General features: G+C 40.4%; 1 protein-coding gene across 1 annotated transcript; it reads left to right on the forward strand.

Annotated features, from left to right (window-relative positions):
- The first annotated feature begins 1,027 nt into the window (after positions 1–1,027).
- apoob (apolipoprotein O, b) lies at positions 1,028–15,495 on the forward strand. The gene is made up of 9 exons (XM_053342152.1): positions 1,028–1,084; positions 1,727–1,834; positions 3,321–3,446; positions 5,328–5,360; positions 6,535–6,589; positions 7,396–7,491; positions 10,942–11,033; positions 13,479–13,568; positions 15,376–15,495. Exons 1-9 carry the CDS (start codon positions 1,067–1,069, stop codon positions 15,427–15,429), a joined length of 672 nt encoding a protein of 223 aa, XP_053198127.1. The 5' UTR covers positions 1,028–1,066; the 3' UTR covers positions 15,430–15,495.
- The last annotated feature ends 4,297 nt before the right edge of the window (positions 15,496–19,792 follow it).

The raw sequence follows: 19,792 nt of genomic DNA on the forward strand, positions 1-19,792 counted from the left end.
TAAGAAATTATTCTCGTCAGTTGCCAGCAAACAAACGTTTTAAACTTGTCACTCTACAACATTCCTGCATCTATTGTGAACTTATTTTATCAGCCAGTTGTCTCCAAAGTGAGCCAAGGACAAACAAGTATAGTGAGAGGAATGTTTCAAGATGAAAACAAGAGTCAGCAGCCACACTAGCAGCACTAACACTGCAGATAGATAACGTTGAGAAGGTTTATTTCTGTAAATGTCAAAACTGTTCAGGAATGCCTTTGGTAACCTGTATTAAAATGGTTTATGATGATTTGAGTATGAAAATGTTCAGAGATGTGTATTATATTGGGGTTTTTTTTGTGTGTGTGACAAACAATGGTGTAAGCCGAAAGACAAATATGCTGAACAATTTATTGTAAACATTTATCAATAAGAATTTTTGATAACAGTCTTTGATACAGGCAGCTCTCAGTAAGGGGAGTAACGCCATCTTGTGGTGAGAACTGGAAAACACTGTTAAAGAAGTTTTATGCAGTAAAAGGTTCATCAGTACTAAATTATTAAACATTAGACCTCAAAAATATTCACATAACAGGCAGATGTGAAGTCTGTGGTTTTATTTTTGTGAAACATTTAATAGAAAATGAGAAAAGTAGGTTTAAAGTGATTTTCACCAGTCTCTAGTTTCTTTTTATCAACTATGGAAACCCAACTCAACCAATGTAATGGGAATTTTTAATTATATTGTATTATATATACATTATTTTGGGATAGTTCCTCATTATAATGGTTAACAGGATCTTAAATGGGCTTCGATAATCAACAATAGTTTCGTGTAAAATTATGAAAACGCTTAAATATAAACTACAGAAATTAAAAACTTTAGGGCCATATTTAATTTATTTTTTAATCTTTCTCAATTAGTTCAGGCCTGTTATTTGTATTATAAGGATGTATGCTGCTTGTCATGCAAAAAAAATAAAATAATGTGATTTTTAAAAAAGCGAAAACCGTTGGGGCCTGATACGCACTGCGCATGCGTGTCCGGTCTCCGGCTTGCCGTAGAAAAGCGAAAGTCCTCTGAGTGAAGATGTCATACGTGAAGCTGGTAAATATTCTCTTCTATTTTTACCTTTTTACAGCTGAAACACAGCGTAGTTTTTAATCAGCTGCTGTCATCCAGCGTATAAAGGTGCAGTTTATTAACAGTATGATAAAAGCGGAGAGACGTTAATAAATGAGCACACAGCTACAGTTAGCGTCAGTTAAACAGTCGGAGGTTTTTTATATCTGTCATTATTTAACGTTAAAGCTTCATTAATGCTTCTCACTGACTCTACACTGGCTGAATATGTGTTTTAATATGTTTAAATAGAAAGTACAGCCTCGTGTAGCTTTATCCTCCCTCACCGGTGTGTGTGTGTGTCTCTGTGTGTCTGTGTGTGTATGTATATGTATGTGTATATGTATGTATGTGTGTGTGTGTTGTGTGTCTGTATGTGTATGTGTGTGCGTGTGTGTATGTACGTGTATGTGTGTGTGTCTCTCTGTGTGTGTGTGTGTGTGTGTTGTGTGTCTGTATGTGTGTGCGTGTGTGTGTATGTATATGTATATGTGTGTGTGTGTATTTGTGTGTGTGTTGTGTGTCTGTATGTGTATGTGTGTGTGTGTGTGTGTATGTATATGTATGTATGTGTGTTGTATATGTGTGTGTGTGTGTGTGTGTGTGTGTGTGTGTGTCTGCCTGCAGGTGTCACTGTGCTCCGTGGCTCCCGGGCTGACGGCCCTGCTGAGTGGCTCCGTGTTGGCAGCCAGCGAGGTGAAGAAGAAGAAGAGCTCCCTGCTGAGTATCGATGAGGTGAAGTTAATCAATAACTGACTGATAGGAGCAGCACGAAGCCTCTGAGTCCTCACTGTGACCTGATTCACCTCTGTGTTTATGTTCAGAGGTGGAAACATTCACTCAACTACTGTATTTCTATGTGATTCTACTTTCTACTCCACTATATTCATTTGATAGCTTTAGTTACTTTTCACACAATGGATAATATAACAAGCATTTAAAATACAACACATTGTTAAAGATGAAACCAGTCAGCAGTGTGTAGTCAGCTCACATTTCAGATGTCTATGAGTTGTTAACAGCTCCACCAAATACTGATTTTTCCCTCTAAACTTCTCACATGCTTTCATTTCAATAAATGTTCAAATGATCCAATATTTCAGCAAAAATCACAAATTAGAGAAAAAGTCCAAAAACTGAAAACACATTTGTGAATCAGAACTTTGTTTTTTCTTCTTTCCTCTCCCATTAATCATCTCAGCAGCCCTCACATTTATCTGCTGACCCTTTGGAGGGGCCCGACCCCTAGGTTGGGAACCACTGGACTAAACTAGCTAACTGTATATAAAGTAGTGTAAACTAGCTAACTGTATAAAGTAGTATAAACTAGCTAACTGTATATAAAGTAGTGTAAACTAGCTAACTGTATATAAAGTAATATAAACTAGCTAACTGTATATAAAGTAGTGTAAACTAGCTAACTGTATATAAAGTAGTGTAAACTAGCTAACTATATATAAAGTAGTATAAACTAGCTAACTGTATATAAAGTAGTATAAACTAGCTAACTGTATATAAAGTAGTGTAAACTAGCTAACTGTATAAAGTAGTATAAACTAGCTAACTGTATATAAAGTAATATAAACTAGCTAACTGTATATAAAGTAGTGTAAACTAGCTAACTGTATATAAAGTAGTGTAAACTAGCTAACTGTATATAAAGTAGTATAAACTAGCTAACTGTATATAAAGTAGTATAAACTAGCTAACTGTATATAAAGTAGTATAAACTAGCTAACTGTATATAAAGTAGTGTAAACTAGCTAACTGTATATAAACTAGCTAACTGTATATAAAGTAGTGTAAACTAGCTAACTGTATATAAAGTAGTGTAAACTAGCTAACTGTATATAAAGTAGTATAAACTAGCTAACTGTATATAAAGTAGTGTAAACTAGCTAACTGTATATAAAGTAGTGTAAACTAGCTAACTGTATATAAAGTAGTGTAAACTAGCTAACTGTATATAAACTAGCTAACTGTATATAAAGTAGTGTAAACTAGCTAACTGTATATAAAGTAGTATAAACTAGCTAACTGTATATAAAGTAGTATTAACTAGCTAACACTGATACTTCACTATTAATAATCTAATGATGTCATATAATAATATATACTGCAGTACTTTTCCTTTTTACTTGTAATGTAGTATTTTTACTTTGCTGTTCTTGTTCTTTTACTCACTAACTTTAACACTTCCTCCTCCTCCTGTGTGTTTCAGCTGCCGTCTCTATACAGCAGTCCTGAAGTGGAGCCTCCGCAGTACGTGGAGCCGGAGGCGGGCCAGCTGGAGCAGAGCATCGCGTCACTGAGGAAATGGGCCGAGCCGTACACAAACCAGTGTCAGGTGTGTTTACATCTCACACTTCCTCACACCGAAAAAAGACCTTTTAACTGGAGAGATATTTTGGGCAGAAAGCTGAGAATTAAACTTCCTGTCTGTGTATTTCTGCCCAAATCTGACCTTAATCTCAACCGATGTATACATAAACATAACTATTTCCCATCACTGTGATTTACCATGTTGCTGTGGTGAATCATAGTGTTGGGCTCCAGTCATGACGTCTGTTTTCATTCATCTCACATGTGTTTAACTCAGAGTTGATTGAACTGAGTCTGATCAGCTGTTCTGATGCTTGAAAACTTTCCCATGTCAGAGTTCAGGGTTAGACTCAGAGTTTGTTGAACCTGTTTTCTGGACTGGACTCTTGTTTTGTCCACAGAGCCTGAGGACTCTCAAACACACACCACACACACACACACACACACACACACACACACACACACACACACACACACACACACACACACACACCGGATATTAAATCAATACTCACTTTACTGTCATACAGATTAAAGAAATATTTTTTCTCCTTTTAGAAAACGACTGATGGTCAACACTCAACACGTTTTCAGTCATATTTCTCTCTCTCTCCCTCTCTCTCTCTCTCTTTTTCTCTCTCTCTCTCTCTCTCCCTCTCTCTCTCTCCCTCTCTCTCTCTCTCTCTCTCTCTCTCTCTCTCTCTGTCTCTCTCTCTCCCTCCCTCTCTCTCTCTCTCTACCTCTCTCTCTCCCTCCCTCTCTCCCTCCCTCTCTCTCTCCCTCTCTGTCTCTCTCTCTCTTTCTCTCTCTCTCTCTCTGTCTCTCTGTCTCTCTCTTTCTCTCTCTCTCCCTCTCTCCCCCTCTCTCTCTCTCTCTCTCTCTCTCTCTCTCTGTCTCTGTCTCTCTCTCCCTCTCTCTCTAGTATCTAAAACATATCTAAAAGTGCTTCAACCAAATGTTACTAGTTCATAAATGTTCCCCTCTCACACTCACTCAGCTTCCTGCAGTTTTCATACCTGACGTCAGAAGTCCCGAAAATAAACTCACATGAGCTCAGAGGTTTTTTATCATGTGAACTTCCTTTTTTTTAATTTCCAGAACAAAAGACACACAGCTGTCGTTTCTCTGTGGTGGGTTTTTTATTTTTGGCACGCTTTCCACAGCAGATGAAATCACATCCAACAAAAATATTACTTTTATAAACTGGCTTGTAAGAGTTTTCCACCAGATGAGACACTTGTTAACAGTGCACGCCAATTTGTTTTCCACTATTATTGTTTTTTTGGGGTTTTTTCCCCACTTTTTTTTTTTATTGATTTTAAGATTAATACACAGAAACAAGGCAAGGTATAAACTTTTTCTTCACACATCTAGACACCAAGAAAAAAACATACCAATAACCAAGAATAAATTAGAAGAAAAAAAATAAAATAAAATAAAATAAAATAAAAATATAATAATAATAAAATAAAATAAATAAAAAAATAAAATAATAATAAAATAAAATAAATTAAAAAATAAAATAATAATAAAATAAAATAAATTTAAAAAATAATAAAAAAAGAAGTAAATAAATAAATATATATATTTTTAAATAAATTAAAAAAAATAAAAGAAAAAGTGGATAGACAACAAAAACAAACTAACACAAAAAAATACCCACTATATTAATTATTGCTGACTCAGTGTGATTAGTTTTTTTTTTCATATTCACGTGTAGAGAAAAAATGAGATTATTCAAAGTAATTTTACTTCTACAGAGCTTAACTGTGTCTTTTAAACATAATATTTTATTCTTTTATTATCAGTCGTGTCCATTTGGTGTTTAAAAAGGAGGCGACAGATAAAATACTGATGAAAAAATGAACTTGAACTTAATGTCATGTGTTTTGTGTTTTTTTTGCAGGAAACAGGTCAGGCTGCTATGGAGAAAGTTGAGGTTAGTTTTCTTTTTTTAAACCCTTCTCCTCTTTTCTCTCTGTTGCTGTTTATGAATGTAAGTTATTTAACCGTTACACATGCGGTTGTTTGATAACTTTTTTTATGATGACTGTCACGAACTGGCTCAACATATGTGACAAGGAGAGGAGACAAGTCAGAGTTCAAGTGCCAAAAGAACATATATACAAAAAGCATGAGGTGTGGAGAGTAGTGGCATCAGTGGTGAATGTAGTGAGTGGATGAGTGAGACATGTGTGTGTGTGTGTGCAGGTGGTGAGTGTAAAAGGAAAACAGCTGCACAGAAATGTTTCCAAACCAACTGAACCATCTGTGACTTTCTTTTCCTCTTCACTCACAAGTTGAGATGATGCTGTTTATCTCTTGCAACTCTGCAGCTTCTTATAAAAGGATGTAAATGTGACTCTGAATGGTTTTAACAGTGCATCAGCTATAAACAGCTTTAACCCTTAAACAGGCAGGAGTGGAAAATTAGATGTAAAAAATCCTTATTAGTTATGTCATTTGCACCTGAAGGAAGGAAGGAAGGAAGGAAAGGAAGGAAGGGAAGGAAGGAAGGAAAGGAGGGAAGAAGGAAGGCAAGGAGGGAGGAAGGAAGGGAAGGAGGGAGGAAGGTAGGAAGGAAAGGAGGGAGGAAGGGAAGGAAAGGAGGGAAGAAGGAAGGAAAGGAGGGAGGAAGGAAGGGAAGGAAGGAAGAAGGAAGGAAAGGAGGGAGGAAGGAAGGGAAGGAAGGAAGAAGGAAGGAAAGGAAGGAGGGAGGAAGGTAGGAAAGGAGGGAGGAAGGAAGGGAATGAAGAGAAGGAATGAGAGGAAGGAGAGAGGAAGGAAGGGAGGGAGGAAGGAAGGAAGGAAGGTAGCATAGAAGAAAGGAAGGAAGGAAGGGAGGAAAGAAGGAACAGTCAAAACAGAGGGGGTCAATTGGTCTGTATCTCCTGGTGCCTGTTTAAGGGTTAATAACTTAGATTCAGAAAACAAATGAACATAGAAGTTGTTCATTAATCTTTGTGCTTTATGGGTTTAAATGCAATATAAAGACATAAGAGATAGAAAACATGTGGTAAAAGTAGTTTTATTGTATGTTTTGAAGCTGGATGCAGACTGTGATGACATTAATGTGACTTCCTTCTGTGTGTGTGTGTGTGTGTGTGATGCAGCGAGCGTACAGGACCGTGGAGCCGACCATCAACACGTCCGTCACAACAGTCACAGGTGAGAGAAGTCCTAAACCAGAAGAGTCAAAGTCATTTTCATTCAAGGGCCACATACAGACCAATATGATCTCATGTGGGCCGGATCATTAAAAAGAAGGAGGGAAGGAAGGAAGGAAGGAAGGAAGGAAGGAAGGAAGGGAAGAGAAGACACAGATGGAAGAAAGAGAAGAGAAGACTGGAAGGAAGGAAGGAAGGAAGGCAGATTGAAGGAAGAGAAGAGAAGACCGGAAGGAAGGAAGGAAGGAAGGGAAGAGAAGACCGGAAGGAAGGAAGGAAGGAAGGGAGGAAGGGAAGAGAAGACCGGAAGGAAGGAAGGAAGGGAGGAAGGGAAGAGAAGAGAAGACAGATGGAAGGAAGAGAAGACCGGAAGGGAGGAAGGGAGGAAGGAAGGAAGGAAGGGAGGGAGGAAGGGAGGGAAGAGAAGACAGATGGAAGGAAGAGAAGAGAAGACCGGAAGGGAGGAAGGGAAGAGAAGACCGGAAGGAAGGGAGGAAGGGAGGAAGGAAAGAGAAGACCGGAAGGAAAGAAGGAAGGGAGGAAGGGAGGAAGGAAGGAAGGCAGATTGAAGGAAGAGAAGAGAAGACCGGAAGGAAGGAAGGAAGCTTCAACCTGCAAATATTTGTCACACTAAAACAATCAGAGTAGTTGATATTTAAACGTCCCGTCTCACTGAACAGCTGAGCAGCGTCTGACATGTAAAATAACACAAATATGTGTGTGTGTGTGTGTGTGTGTGTGTGTGTGTGTGTGTGTGTGTGTGTGTGTGTGTGTGTGTGTGTGTGTGTGTGTGTGTGTGTCGTTCAGATGTGTACCAGTTCCTCAGCGACCCTCCTCCTGATCTCTACCCCAGCGTGGCTGCTGTCAGTTTCTCTGGATTCCTGGGACTCTATTTCGCCCAAGGTAACCTCACACACACACACATACACACACACACATACATACATACATACACACACACACACATACACACATATACGCACACACACACATACATATACACACTCATACATACAAACACACACATACACACACATACATACATACATACATACGTATATACTCACACACACACTCTGACCTGCTTTTCCTCAGACACATACACACACACACACACACACACACACACACACACACACACATACACACACTCATACACACACACAGACACATACACATACACACACACACACACACACTCTGACCTGCTTTTCTTCAGACACACATACACACACATACACACACTCATACACACACACAGACACATACACATACACACACGTACACACACACTTTGACCTGCTTTTCCTCAGAGACACACATACACACACACACACACACACAAACACACACACATACATACATATATACACACACACACACACACTTTGACCTGCTTTTCCTCAGAGACACACACACACACATACACACACACACACACACCACACACACACGCACACACACACACACACACACACTCATGTGTCTGAGAGGAAAGCAGGTCAGAGTGTGTGTGTGTGTGTGTGTGTTTGTGTGTGTGTGTGTGTGTGTGTGTCACAAACAGGTCAAAGGTTGCAGACGGGCTGATAAGCAGCGAGGAGATAAAATGACTCCGAACATTTAAAGGACAACTCATCCGTTTGTTTTTGTCCTAGTTATTTATAAAAAGGAAGGACGGAAGGAAGGAAGGAAGGAAGGAAGGCAGTAAGGTGATGGCAGTAAAATATCTTTCCTCTTTAATCCAACAGTTTCTTCTTTAAAGAGACGATGAAAACTTTAAACCTTAAATAAAAAGCTGTGATGTGTTTCCTACCAAATGAATCTCAGCCTTTAAGTTTCTCTTCTACTGATAAGTTTCATTTCTTTGATTTCCTTTTTTCCACTTCCTGTTGTTATGTTACTTCCTTTCCTTCCTCCATCCCTCCTTCTTAGGTTCTTTGGTTTCCTTCCTTCCTTCATTCCTTCCTTCCCTCATTCATTCCTTCCGTCCTTTCTTCCTCCTTCCTTCATTCCTTCCCTCATTCTCTCTTTCTTTCCTTCCTCCCTCTTCCGTCACTTCCTTCCTACATCCCTCCTTCTTTGGTTCCCTCCATCCCACCTTCCTTCTTCCCTGCTTTCCTTCCTTTCTTCCTTCCTTCCTTCCTCCCACCTTTCCTTCCCTCCTTCCTTCCTCCCTGCTTGCCTTCCTTCCGTCCTCCTCCCTTCATTCCTTCCGTCCTTCCTTCCTCCTTTCTTCCTTCCTCCTTCCTCCCTTCCTTCCTTCCTTCCTCCCTCCTTTCCTTCTACTACTAAACTGGACCAGTATATTAACTTTGACTGGACTCGGGTTAGTCTGAGTTACACAGTAACTTTTACATATTTAATATAATGTGCATCTGTGTGTCGCTGGAGTCCCAAAAACTCTTCATCAGAGTGTCACTGTGCACAAATATTGAACCCAAGTCACTGATGATTGCGGTCATGTCCATGTTTCATAAGATAGTCGATATATTGACTTAATGATTAATAATAGTTATGTTATTGTACGATAAGATGATAAAATAATTATCTAACAGACATAAATATCACTTTTGATTGTAGGTGTGTTTGTTGAGTCTGAAGCAGGAGAACAGTTTGAACTTTGAACCTTTTATTGGACCATATTTCACCTTCTTTATGATTGTTGGTGTTTGATGGAACAGGACGAACCAAGAGGAAGACGTTCTGTCCTTTTTGTTACCTCTGTATTTATCTCACATAAACAGGAGACGGCATGTTAATCATTTAAAGAGTTCAGTCTAGATCTGCTGTGTGTGGAAAGTGACTTCTGTTGTATAAAAACTAAGGCTGTCAAACGATTAATTTTTTTAATTGAGATTAATCGCAGAATTTCCATAGTTAATCACGATTAATCGCGTTTTGAATTGCATGTTTAAAATCCTGTTATTTTCCATTTGAAGGCAGTTTTAAGCCCATAATGTAAAGCATTTCTTACCAGAGTGTCTTAACTGGGAATCAATCACGGCTCTGCTGCGACTCCCACACTCCAAAATGGTCCTTTGGTGGAGCTGAGGCTGGCTTGGCTGCACCTGGGTGTTTAGCGTGGAGGTGCTAACTCAAACTCCACGTACTCCGGTGGTAGTTAAACTCCGTTTGACACAGGTTGCATTTTACTTTTGACTTGTCAACTGAAGCGTCTGGAAGTGTTTTAAAGTTAAACAAGCCGTTCAAAAGTCCAGTAGCTCTCTTACTTTCCATCAGCGCGGTAGGTTTACTGCAGGAGGCCACTTCAAAGCATAGCGCTACAGCTAGAGGAGCCGTCTACGGGGGAGTAGAAGGGACAAAAAGGCTTGCAACATTAAAATGCGATTAAAAAAAATTAATGCGTTATGGATTGCATTAATCTAATCGCGATTAACGCGTTAACGCTGACAGCCCTAATAAAAAGAGATTGATTTAAAGTTTTATTGGCGAGAGCAGAAATCTATGTGACAAAAGCAGCACAGATTAGATGACTAACATTTACAGATGATTACATATAAATATACAGTTTATTTTTCTATATGCACCAAAAAATGAGACATTATAAAGCTTGTCTTGGTCATAATTAGTCATTTTAATTGGAGATTTAAAAGAGGCAACAACCCGTTTCCTGCTGTGCTGTATTGGATTTATTGTGCTGATCCTTATTTACCTGCATCAGACAGCTGTTCTAATCTGTATGTATACTTAGTTTAGTTTATTAGGATCCACATTATCCATTACACTCTTCCTGGGGTCCACAAAAATTATATTTTATTTAAGGAAAGAAAGGAGTAAGGAGGGAGGCAGGGAGGGAGGGAGGGAGGCAGGAGGGAAGGAAGGAAGGAAATGAGTAAGGAGGAAGGAAGGACGGAAGGAAATGAGTGAGGACGGAGGAAGGGAGGATGGAAGGAAGGAAGGAAATTAGTAAGGATGAAGGAAGGAAGGAAGGAAAGGAGTAAGGAGGTATGGAGGTAGGAAGGAAGGAAAGGAGTAAGAAGGTATGGAGGTAGGAAAAGAGAACGAAGTAAGGAGAGAATGGAGAAAAGAAAAGGAGGGTGGAAGGAAAAGAGGAAGGAAGGAAGGAAAGGAGTAAGGAGAGAGGGAAGGAAAGGAGTAAGGAGGTAGGAAAGGAGAAAGGAAGCACGGAAGGAGGGAGGATGACAGGAGGGTTAAAAGACGACTTGATCAGCTGTTTTTGTATCAGGCAGTAAACACAGAATACAGCTGCTGTCTGTCTCCGTCTTTATGATCCACAGATTAAAGATTAAACCCATGAAGACTTAATGAGGTCACATCAGTTCACACCAGCAGCTTTGACCTTTGACCTTTGACCTGTGTGTTGTTTTTCAGGCTCCAGAGTGAAGCGGCTGCTGTTTCCAGCGGGACTCATGGCTCTGAGCGCCTCCATGTTTTATCCTCAGCAGGCTGCCTCTTTATTAAAGGTTTGTTTCACTTATTCATTTATTAGAGCAATATAAAACTATATTAGGGTAAAATAAAAGTAATTATAACGTTAACCCTCCTGTCGTCCTCCCGGGTCAAATTGACCCCGTCTGTTTTGACTGTTCCTTCTTTTCTTCCCTCCTTCTCTCTTTCTTTCCTCCCTTCCTTCTTTCCTCCCTCCATCCTACCTTCCTCCCTTCCTTCTTTCCTCTGTCCTTCTTTCCTCCCTTCCTCTTTTCCTTTCTCTCTCCCTCCCTCCTTCCTCCTTTCCTTCCTACATCCTACCTTCCTTCCTTCCTTCTTCCTTCCTCCCTCCCTTCCTTCTTTCCTTTCCTCCTTTCCTTCCTTTCTTCCATGCTTCCTTCCTTATTTCCTTCCTCCCTTCCTTCTTTCCTTTCCTCCTTTCCTTCCTTCCTTCTTTCCTCCCTCCATCCCTCCCTTCCTTCTTTCCTTTCCTCCTTTCCTACCTTATGTCCTTTCTTCCATCCCTCCCTCCCTCCCTTCCTTCTTTCCATTCCTCCTTTCCTACCTCCCTCCCTTCCTTCTTCCCTTTCCTCCTTTCCTACCTTCCTTCCTTCCTCCATCCCTTCCTTCCTTCCTTCTTCCTTCTTCCTTTCCTCCCTCCCTTCTTTCCTTTCCTCCACAACAGGAGGGTTACATTAATTTAGTCACATTTCATACATTTATTTTAGCTGCAGCTCGAGTTTGAACTCCTCAAATGTCCACAATCCAAATATATTCAGTTTATTGTCTTTAATATAATGTCTCAAAATGATTAACTGATCATTAAAATAGTTGTTTATTCATTTCCTGTCAGTCGTCTGTGTCATAAACCTCGGAGTAGAAGCTGAAAATGTCCAACAGCTCTGCCAGAATATTAAAAAGTAACCTTAATAATCAGAAAACTGCAAGAAAAGAAAACTGTGTTTCTGCATAACAAAGGAACTTATGTCATTATAAAGTTTTTTAGGTTAATACGGATCATTTTTGACTATTTTCTGAGGTTTCAGTGTAAAAATAAAAGACGCTTCGACTCTGAAACACCCGGCTTAATTTTCTGACATCAGCAGAAACTTTTTTTTTTTTTGAACAGGACGGAGATGAAAGAAACAGGTGAAACCTCTAAATCTGTTCTCACCTCTCTTATTTCTTTTATTTAACGCTCCACATCAGAAACACAGGAAACACCTCTGAAAAAACAGGAAAGCTGGAAAACATGTCGCTCATTTATTTATTTATAGGTATAACATCAATTATTCTGGAGGGGTTTTGACTTTTTTCTGGGAGAGTGTGTTAGTGGAAAGTCACACAATCATGTCTGAATAAACCTGCTGAGCTTCACGTACAGTCAAAGTTTCCAGGCTGCTCTCACTTTTATCACCGTCTGTGTGTGTTTGATCTGAGACTCGCTTCCCTTTAGGAAAGGGTTGAGCTTTTCCTGTAAGAGCTGTTGGCTGTGACTTTCTGCAGCTCATTTCCAAACTCATGTCTGGCTCATTTTTTTTTTTTTTATTATTTAATTGTGTTGTGTGAAAGTGTAAAAGTGTTTCCACCCAGAGAGGCGACAGAGAAACGGAGCAGGGCGGCGCTCAGATATGAAAACACATGAACGGACAAGATAAAAAGCTGTTTGCCGGTCAGCAGCGACTTCTGTAAAAAGAGACCAGATCAGTCATGAGTTTAAGACAGAGGAAGTAGTTATAGTTTGTGTCAAAAAAGTTAACTTGTTGAATTCAACATTAAAACTAGAGCTGACAGATGATTAAATAAATTTTAAAAAATCATAATTAATGGCTGAATTTCAACAGTTCATCACACGCATGTTTAAAAGTCTATTATTTAGCATTTCACACAGTTCTTAACTCCATATTAACCTCATAAAGCAGTTCTTATGTCTGATATAAAGCCTTTTAAACAGCTGTAGTAGCCGTAAAGAATCTCATTTTAAGGCTCAGTCAAGAAACACTGATGAGAATTTATTTATATTGTTAATATGGATTTAAAAATATTATAATTTTAAACATGAGATTAACTATTGAAATGAAATTCAGCAATAAAAAAACACATTTTTAACTCCATATTAACAATGTAAAGTCATTATTACCAGAGTATCTTCATTAGGAATCAAATGAATACAAAGAAATGTACTTTATAAACTCGACTTTTAGATTTTATTTCAAATCAGAAGAAGAGCAACGAGCCAAAGTGCTTATACGTTTTATTTTGAAAGGATAACACAGTTCCACGTTGAGGAATAAACATTCATCATTATAATAAAGAACATAATCTGTATTTGTAGCGTCCTGAAAAAGGTTCAATGTGTTTCTTTATACATCTCTAAAAAGAAAAATGCATCAGAGTTATGAGCGTGCAACAAATCTACAGTCATTCCTCAGTGTCTTTTATTTTTTATAATCAAAGTGTCTTCTGTCTTCTTCCTGCAGGTGAGTCGGGACTCAGCGTACGTCTGGACTCAGCAGGGCCGAGCGGCTGCAGAGTCTCTTTGGAAAGATCCACCGTTTGCCAAAAAGAAGGTGAGACGTCAACAAATCAACAAATAAACCGCTTTTCCACCGAGCTGGAGCCAGTGCTGGTTCAGAGCTGGTGCTAGAGCCAGTGCTTAGTTGGTGCTAATCCAAGCACCTCTTATGGAGCTTTTCCACTACACAGTTCCAGCACAACTCAACTCGACTCAGATAGTAGCTGGTACCTGCTACTTTTTTAGTACCTGCTCTGCTGAGGTTCCAAGCGAGCCGAGCCGATACTAAATGTGATGTCATCAGACTGCCGGCCACTGATTGGTCAGAAGAGTTGTCGCTGGAAGAGTCATGAGCCGTCCCACACAAGAATAAAACCCGCCATTTTTAAATACTGGCAACAACGTTACAGCCATACGGCTCAATGCTGTTGCTTGTGTGTGACAGAAAGACACATACAGCAGCAGGAAGGAAGGAAGGAAGAAAGGACAGAAGGAAGGAAGGAAGGAAGGAAGTGTGTGTGACAGAAAGCCACATACAGCAGCAGGAAGGAAGGAAGGACAGAGGGACGGAAGGAAGGACAGAGGGAAGGAGGGAGGGAAGGAAGGACAGAGGGAAGGAAGGAAGGAAGAAAGGACAGAGTGAAGGAAGGAAGGAAGAAAGGACAGAGGGAAGGAAGGAAGAAAGGACAGAGGGAAGGAAGGAAGGCTAAGTTTAGTTGCTTTGTGTGTGACAGAAAGCCACATACAGCAGCAGGAAGGAAGGAAAGGAAGGAAGGAAAGGAAGGAAGGAAGGAAGGAGGTGTGTGTGACAGAAAGCCACATACAGCAGCAGAAAGGAAGGAAGGAAAGGAAGGAAGGAAGGAAGGAAAGGAAGGAAGGAAGGAGGTGTGTGTGACAGAAAGCCACATACAGCAGCAAGTACACCATCGCCTCCATGTCCTCCATTGTTTATGTGTTTGTGTCGCGTATAAAACGAAGTCACAGCAGTTTCGTAGAGCCGTTGCTATGACGACCCCGCCCACGTTGAGTAGGTACTTCTTTGTAATGGAAAAAGTCGTTCCTGGAACTGTGTCGAGCCGAGTCGTGCTGGAACTGTGTAGTGGACGAACCCGTTGCTTTTCCACCGGCAAGGAGCCACGTGATTACGTCACTGTATAACGTAGCCAGCGCACGCCTTTGAAACACTTCCATGATTCACCAGTGAGAGGCAGCAACATGGCGCAAGGCATCTAGCCGGAAACAAAGAAGAAGAAGAAGAAGACAGCTCTGGCAAAAAAATGATAGAAATAGTACTTTTAATCAACAAATCTTTAACCCTTTCAAATCTTTAACCCTTTCAAATCTTTAACCCTTTCAAATCTTTAACCCTTTCAAATCTTTAACCCTTTCAAATCTTTAACGTTAACCCCACTAGCCGGCAAATAAACGTTAACCCCGCTAGCCAGCTAATGAACGTTAACCCCGCTAGCCGACTAATAAACATTAGCCCCACTAACTGGCTAATAAATGCTAACCCCGCTAACTGACTAATAAACATTAGCCCCACTAACTGGCTAATAAACGCTAACCCCGCTAGTCGGCAAATAAACGTTAACCCTGCTAGCCGGCTAATAAATGTTAGCCCCGCCCCCAGTCCGCTGACGTAATCAGTTCTTGCTTTAGACCAGCAAAGAGTTGGTGCTTGCTCTGGCTCCGTTCTGAGGCTCGGGGCTGGAGCTTTGGCGGTGGAAAAGCAAAGAACCGGTGCTTAGTCAGGCTCTGGCTCCAAACAAGCACCAGCTCGGTGGAAAAGAGCTTTTATTTTGTTGCTCTGTTTTATTATTGCATTCACTAATCTGAGTTTTGTGTCTTTTATTTTGTAGTCTGAGAAGAAAGAGCGAACAGAGAACAACAACAACGACGACACGAGCAGCTGAGACGACACACACACACACACACACACACACTCACACACACACACACACACACACACACACACACACACACACACACACACACACACTCCTCCAACCAATCACACATCGGGTTTCATGCAAGAACACTTTCATCACTTCTCCTAAATCTCAAACCACCTGAACACTAACTGCATAAACTCATCCTAACTTTCTAAAAACAAAGAGTCACATGACTAAAGTATGAGAGGAGTCATGTGACCATCAGAGATATTTACATGCTGAACAGAGTAAAGTTCTTCCCTTCCTTCCTTCCTTCCTTCCTTCCTTCCTTCCTTCCTCCTTCCCTTCCTTCCTTCCTCCCTTTCTTCCTTCCTTCCTCCCTTCCTCCCTTCCTTTCTTCCTTCCGTCTGTCCTTCCTCCCTCCCTGCTTCTCTCTTTCTTTCCTTTGTCTCTCTTTCCTTCCTTCCTTCCTTCATCCCCCTTTCTTCCTTCCTTCTGTCCTTCCTTCCTTCCTCCCTCCCTCCTTCTTTCCTTCCCTCCTTCCTTTCTTTCCTTCCTCCCTTCCTCCTTCTGTCCTTCCTTCCTCCCTTCCTCCTTCTCTCTTTCTTTCCTTCCTCTCTCTTTCCTTCCTTCCTTCATCCCCCTTTCTTCCTTCCTTCTGTCCTTCCTTCCTCCCTCCCTCCTTCTTTCCTTCCCTCCTTCCTTTCTTTCCTTCCTCCCTTCCTCCTTCTGTCCTTCCTTCCTCCTTCCCTCCTTCTTTCCTTCCCTCCTTCCTTCCTTTCCTTTCCTTCCTTCCTCCTTCTCTCTTTCTTTCCTCCCCCCTACCTTCCTCCCTTCCTCTGTCCTTCTTTCCTTCTGTCCTCTTTTCCTTTCTCCCTCCCTCCCTCCTACCTTCCTTATTTCTTTCCTGCCTTCCTTCCTCTCTTTCCTTCCCTCCTTCCTTCTTTCCTTCCCTCCTTCCTTCCTTTATTTGTGCTAAAACACAACACATGTATAATTTTATAATTGTGTCATTTGGTGATGTTTAACGTCCTCACTGCCATTTACAATTTAAAAAGTGTTCCCTCCTCTTCCTCCCTCGCTTATAATCGCTGCTTATTCACTCAGAATATTAACTTACTGTCTTTAAACTCGTGTTAGTTCATTTAGCATCACTTTAAAACTCCAAATTCATTCATAATTAAAGGTTTAAGGGTGAATTCTTGGTACAAGGTGCAAGAAAACTGCCACGAAATCACTCTTGCATGAGACTCGATGTTCTTCTCTTCCTCCAGTAAAACACTCTCTCTCTCACACACACACACACACACACACACACACACACACACACACACACACACACACACCCTTAGAGGACTTGTACGTTTGGTTTGTAATATCAAAATGAATGTGTCTAGTCATTTTGAATCATTCCTGGAGTCAAACCTTCAGCTTTTCCTGTTTCTGTCAATTTTGTGAAGCAAAACGTCGACGATTCCTCTTTATTTTATTTTATTTTATTTTATTTAAGAAAAGCTCCAAGAAACTTCACAGTCAGGTGGAAGTTAGAGAGAAGAGATGTTAAACCGCTTTGTGTTTAGTGAATTTGAAACTCAAATAGTGTAAAATATAATGTCATAAAACTCTCCTGTCAACTCTCTTATTCTCCTCAGCTCAGTTTTAACACGTCACACATCAGGCTTTAACTTAAAAATGAGCTTTAATATAATTTAAATGAGGCCTGCTGACTGAAATTATGTGTCAAACTTGTGGTAATAAGTTTAAATGAAGTTGTTCTAATGCTGAATTTGGTGATAATTTAAACTTTAAACTTTATTAATTTGATGAAAAAGAGACGTTTTCTTTGCCTAATCATCCGAATCTGCTGCTTAGTTTAGTTTCACTTCCTCTCTCTCTCTCTCTCTCTCTCTCTCTCTCTCTTTCTCTCTCTCTCTTTCTCTCCTCCTCCTCTCTCTCTTCCTCTCTCTCTCTCTTTCTCTCTCTCTCTCTCTCCCTCTCTCTCTCTCTCTCTCTCTCTCTCCCTCTCTCTCTCTCTCCCTCTCTCTCTCTCTCTCTCTCTTTCTCTCTCTCTCTCCCTCTTTCTCTCTCTCTTTCTCTTTCTCTCTCTTCCTCTCTCTCTTTCTCTCTCTCTCTCTCTCTCTTTCTTCCTCTCTCTCTCTCTCTCTCTCTCTCTTTCTTTGTGTGGAGGAGTGACGATGACTTTTACTCCATTTCTTCATCTACGTATTTATTTATCTCACCGGTTGTACGTTCAGGTTAAAACTACAAATCCTGTAGTTTAAAAAAAAAAAAAAAGGGCCAAATTAAGTTTGCATTCCAGCTTGATTTAGTCTAATAATGCACTGTGTATAAATATAAATATATATATGAAGTGTTATCTTAATTAAAACTGTAATTAAACATCATCTCTTTAACCCTAAACTCTCTCTGAGCTCTTCTTTTCTTCTCACGGGTGTTTTCATGTCTTTCTTTTCTCCTTTTTCGTTTCGTGTGTTTGTGGCTTTTCATCGTGTCTTTAACAGGAAACAGTCACACAGAGTTCAATGTGTGAGGAGGTTACGTCCTGTTGATGTGTGAAGGGGTGGGGGAGGGGAGGGGACCGCAGAATAACTGTTCCTCTCTCTCTCTCTCTCAATCTGCGAAGCTCTGAAAACACGATGAAGCTGCTGAAGTTGCAAATTCTTTGTTTCCATTCTTGTCTTTTTATTTCTCTCTCTTTGAAACCGATGATGTCATGTTTCTACAGCAGAATAGAGATGAGTTCATATTAAACTGCTCCTCTCTCTCTCTCTGCTGTTTTAATTAGTAGTTTTCTACATTTAAAAATCAATTAAAGGAAGGAAGGATGGAGGAAAGAAGGAAGGAAGGAGGCAGGGAGAAAGGAAAAGAGGGTGGAAAGAAAGAAGGACAGGAAGGTAGGGGGAGGAAAGACAGAGAGAAGGAGGAAGGGAGGAAGGAAAGGAAGGATGGATGGAGGAAAGGAAGTAAAGAAGGAGGAAGGAAGGCAGGAAAGAAAGGGAGGAAGGAAAGGAAGGATAGAGGAAAGAAGGAAGAAAGGTAGAAGGGAGGGAGGGAGAAAGGAAAAGAGGACGGAAGGAAAGAAGGACAGAGGAAGGTAGGGGGAGGAAAGACAGAGAGAAGGAGGAAGGAAAGAAAGAAAGGATGGATGGAGGGAAGGAAGGCAAGAAGGAGGGAGGAAGGAAGGCAGGAAAGAAAAGAAGGAAGGATAGAGGAAAGGAAGGATAGAGGAAAGAAGGAAGGAAGGTAGGAGGGAGGGAGAAAGGAAAAGAGGACGGAAGGAAAGAAGGACAGAGGAAGGTAGGGGGAGGAAAGAAAGAGAGAAAGGAAGGATGGAGGGAAGGAAAGAAGGAGGAGGGAGGACGGAAGGACAGAAGGAAGGAAGAAAGGAAAGAAGGAAGGGAGGAGGGAGGGAGGGAGAAAGGAGAGGATGAAGGGAGGAAGGTAGGGGGGAGGAAAGAAAGAAGGAAGAAAGGTAGGAGAAAGGAGAGGAGGAAGGTAGGGGGGAGGAAAGTTAGGAAAAAGAAAGAGAGGGAGGAAGGACAGAAGGAAGGTAGGAGGGAGGAAGGAAAAAAGGTAGGAGGTTCTGCTGGCTCTCTGCTGGCTCTCTCTGGATCACATGACCTAACGTGACCTGCAGAGGAGCCGGTCAATATTTAACCAGACATAAAGTTTCATAATTCAACATAAACAAGTCAAAGCGAAGGTCAGAGCGGGTTTTTATTATTAGAGGCTAAATGATCCTCATAAAGCTGCCAGGATGTTTACTATGTCTGACTCTGGATCCTTAAAACATCATTACATCATAGAACTGCTTTACTATGTTAGTCTGGCTCATTTTCCATAATGCAAACTCAGCATAGGTCAACCTCGGTTACCACGGCAACGTATGCATGATAACCTGGCCTAGCTGCTGCTTAGCCGTAACAATAACCTGAAAGAAGTTATTTACTATATGTTTTATTTTTCTGTGCTTATTATATATTATTATTTATTATATATTATTATTATATTTATTATTATTATTAAATATTATGTGTTGTTGTATATGTGCAGCAAATTTCCTAACTGGACCTTAGACTGAGGTTATTTAGTCAAGAAGTTAAATCACCATAAACTAATAATACAAACTTTAAAACATCTAATCTATTGGGAGGAAACTTCCATCTGTTGAAGAAGCTCATGAGATATAATCAAAAGCTCCAGAACTGCTACTAAATGGACCTTTAACTGAGGTTATTTAGTCAAGAATAAACTATGAAACTTAACTTTTAAATCACAGTAAACTACCCGATAATGCAAATTTAAAAACATCTGCAAATCCAAAAGTTCTGGGGGGGGGGGGAAATCAATGTGCTGAGGAAGA

This window comes from Scomber japonicus, chromosome 21 (assembly GCF_027409825.1).
Source record: "Scomber japonicus isolate fScoJap1 chromosome 21, fScoJap1.pri, whole genome shotgun sequence".
Classification (NCBI taxonomy): domain Eukaryota; kingdom Metazoa; phylum Chordata; class Actinopteri; order Scombriformes; family Scombridae; genus Scomber; species Scomber japonicus.